Source organism: Musca vetustissima, unplaced genomic scaffold (assembly GCF_032173495.1).
Source record: "Musca vetustissima isolate MV318-11 ecotype Yass unplaced genomic scaffold, APGP_CSIRO_Mvet_v1 utg528085, whole genome shotgun sequence".
In the NCBI taxonomy this organism is placed as follows: Eukaryota; Metazoa; Arthropoda; class Insecta; order Diptera; family Muscidae; genus Musca; species Musca vetustissima.
In genome coordinates, this window is record NW_026874440.1 from 1 (window position 1) to 2,756 (window position 2,756).

General features: G+C 34.4%; 1 protein-coding gene across 1 annotated transcript; it reads right to left on the minus strand.

Annotated features, from left to right (window-relative positions):
* Positions 1-5: 5 nt before the first annotated feature.
* On the minus strand, positions 6-308 carry LOC133333766 (pre-mRNA-splicing factor Syf2-like; the record flags this gene model as incomplete). Its single annotated transcript, XM_061542061.1, has 1 exon — positions 6-308. A coding segment is annotated over exon 1 (303 nt), but the record flags the coding sequence as incomplete, so codon positions are not given.
* Positions 309-2,756: the final 2,448 nt, after the last annotated feature.

Below are 2,756 nucleotides of genomic sequence, written 5' to 3' on the forward strand. Positions count from 1 at the left end.
AAATCAGGATTTTGTTTCTTTTTCTTCTTTTCGATTTTTTCAGCATCAATGGCTGAGACTTCGAGTAGCTTTAAACGATCATAATCGAGACCTTTTGCTTTGGCTTCTTCGCGGGCCTTTTCATCGGCCAATATCCAATCGGCTTGTCTTTTGCGTGCCTCCCAATTGTTGGGTAGTTTCTTGCGTGCATCTTCTGCTATCACCTCTTGATGATTGTGGGTACGTGCTTCTTGACGTAGCTTGTGTAGATTTCGTAAACGCTCCTTACGTTCTGCTAACTTTTGGGCAGCAGTCTTCTCGGTTTCCATGTTTGCGGGATTATAATTTAATTGTTTTATTAGGATATTTAATAATTTTTAATGCGTTTTTCTCTATTTTGCTTTTGTTTACAAATAATTTACAATTAATGTGAGAGTAATGGCGTTGTTGTTTTTGACATATACAGCGGAGCAAATAACAGGGTGACACCGAAAAAATATCATTGTAGTTGAAATGTTCATTCACAATAACTCTTACTGGTGGTTACATGTAAATTGTATTACATTTACAAAGAGTCAATCGTTGTATCGAGTAAGATCAATCCTGAATTTCACACCCATATGTAATATATGGTAAATAAAAACCATAAAATCCATTTCTGTTCAGAAATATCGGTTACGGTTGATGGTCGGTATTTTGATGGTTTTTGGTATAATTTGTTATATTGGGCTTGTTGTATGGTAGTCATGGTACAATTATAAAAGGTAACAGCAAATCCCAGCTGATTTGATTCCAACGTAATACTAGTGCCAATATGAATTTGACAAATTATGTTTTTAAAAATCACCCAACAGGAAAATTGGGAACGGATACAATTTGAAATTGTTCTTTATTAAATGTGCTCCCGTATTCTATTTACTCAATCTGCCTGCTGGGAAAGTTTGAGGAAGCAAATCTTTCTTCAAGGAATAACTCGATATTCCCAGCATTTTCATATGTGTTACACATATATATGACAATGGCTCAATTATAGGAAAGATGTGGAATAGATAGATATATAAATTTGATAGATTTTCATTTATGTTTTTCAATTTTTATTTTGAGGATTCGAAAATATTTCATTTTCAAAATAAAAATAATTTGATGATAATTTGTTTGTTTGTTTACATTTTTCTGTCAAATGAGTTGACACTAGTAGAACTTACAACAACAAATTTACATGTGGTTGTTGTATCGTTTTTTGTACAACAACACTTGCTGTTACCTTCTATTATTATACCATGTATGGTAGTAAATCTTCCTACTAAAAATTATCAATATTGGTCCAGCTTTTAGGGATACCCCAATATAAGGATACACTCCAATGATTGTTATTTTGGGGAGTTTGGGCGTTTCAACCAATCTAGGAGTAATTCAATATTTGAGATACGCGTTGAGTAGAAAATGTCCATACCAACAATTTTCAACAGTGGTCCAAGTTTCCGAGTAGCCCCCATATAATGGTAACCTCCATTATCGGTATTTCGGGGGGTTTGGGAACGATTTTCAACTGAATATGTTCTAATTTTATGTTTCAGGTTCTCATGGGGTGTCAAATCTTCTTACTAAGCATGATCAATACTGGTTCAGCTTTTAGGGAATCCCCCATAATACGATACAACCCAAATTTCGGTATTTTGGGGAGCTTGGACCCGTGCTACTATCAAATTGGCAGTAATTTTATATTTTGAATTCTCATTGCGTAGAAAATCTCCCTATAAGAAATGATCAATATTGGCCTATGTTTCCGGTTAGCCACCATATTTTTTTTTTGTTTAGGCATGTTTTTTTACCGAATTGAGTCTAATTTGATTTTTCAGATGCTCATGGGGTGTCAAATATTCTATTCCTACTAAAAATGGTCAATATTGATTCACATTTAGGGAATCCCCCAAATAACGCTACATCCCAAATTTCGGTATTTTGAAGAGCTTAGTCCCGTTTAAGTCTTCCAACTAGAGTGTCTGTAATTTTGTATACTATTTTTCGGATCATGAATATCCTACTATCACATAATTCCATAAAATAGTCTCCATTTAAATGTTCCAATTGACTTGAGGAATTTTGAATGCACTTCACGTGCTGAAGGGTATACAAAAAGATTCAGCCCGGCCGAACTTATCAACGTTTTTACTTGTTTTTACATCATTTTACTTTTCAAAATTCGTTTGTCTTCGTATGTATTGAAGAAACGACTCAGACTATTTGGGAATTGGTTACTAGGGCGCCGATTTCGCCTAAACCATGGTCTAGTTATATGGTTACCCAGGGAAATTAGTCCCAAATTAGGCTTATGTGAATAGGCTTATGAGACGTGAATAACGTCTAAATGTTTGACATTTAACTTGGGAGATTACAGTTGTTTTTCAATATTTACCTGTGTAAGCTTATTAACAGACCTTGTTCTCGACTCTCTTAGATTAGGTAATTTCCTCCAAGAAACTCTTCCAAAACCAGTTGACTGTTCTCAATTCATTCGAACAATCCAATTTTCAATGGCATTGATCATTTGAAGTTGTGTTAAGAACGCATTTTGTAAGATGTACTGTATTTCCGCCTTAGTAAAAGGAATTACACTGTAAACAGGGTGTTTCATAAAAATATAAATGGTATCATTCACAATAGAACAAACAGCTGTAAACCAGTTGGAGGGAAAAATCTGTCTTGTAGTCCTCTTTATGTGCAAAATCTGAATTCCAAACAATCTCTAAATAATAGTGCTCCATATTCGATGTGCA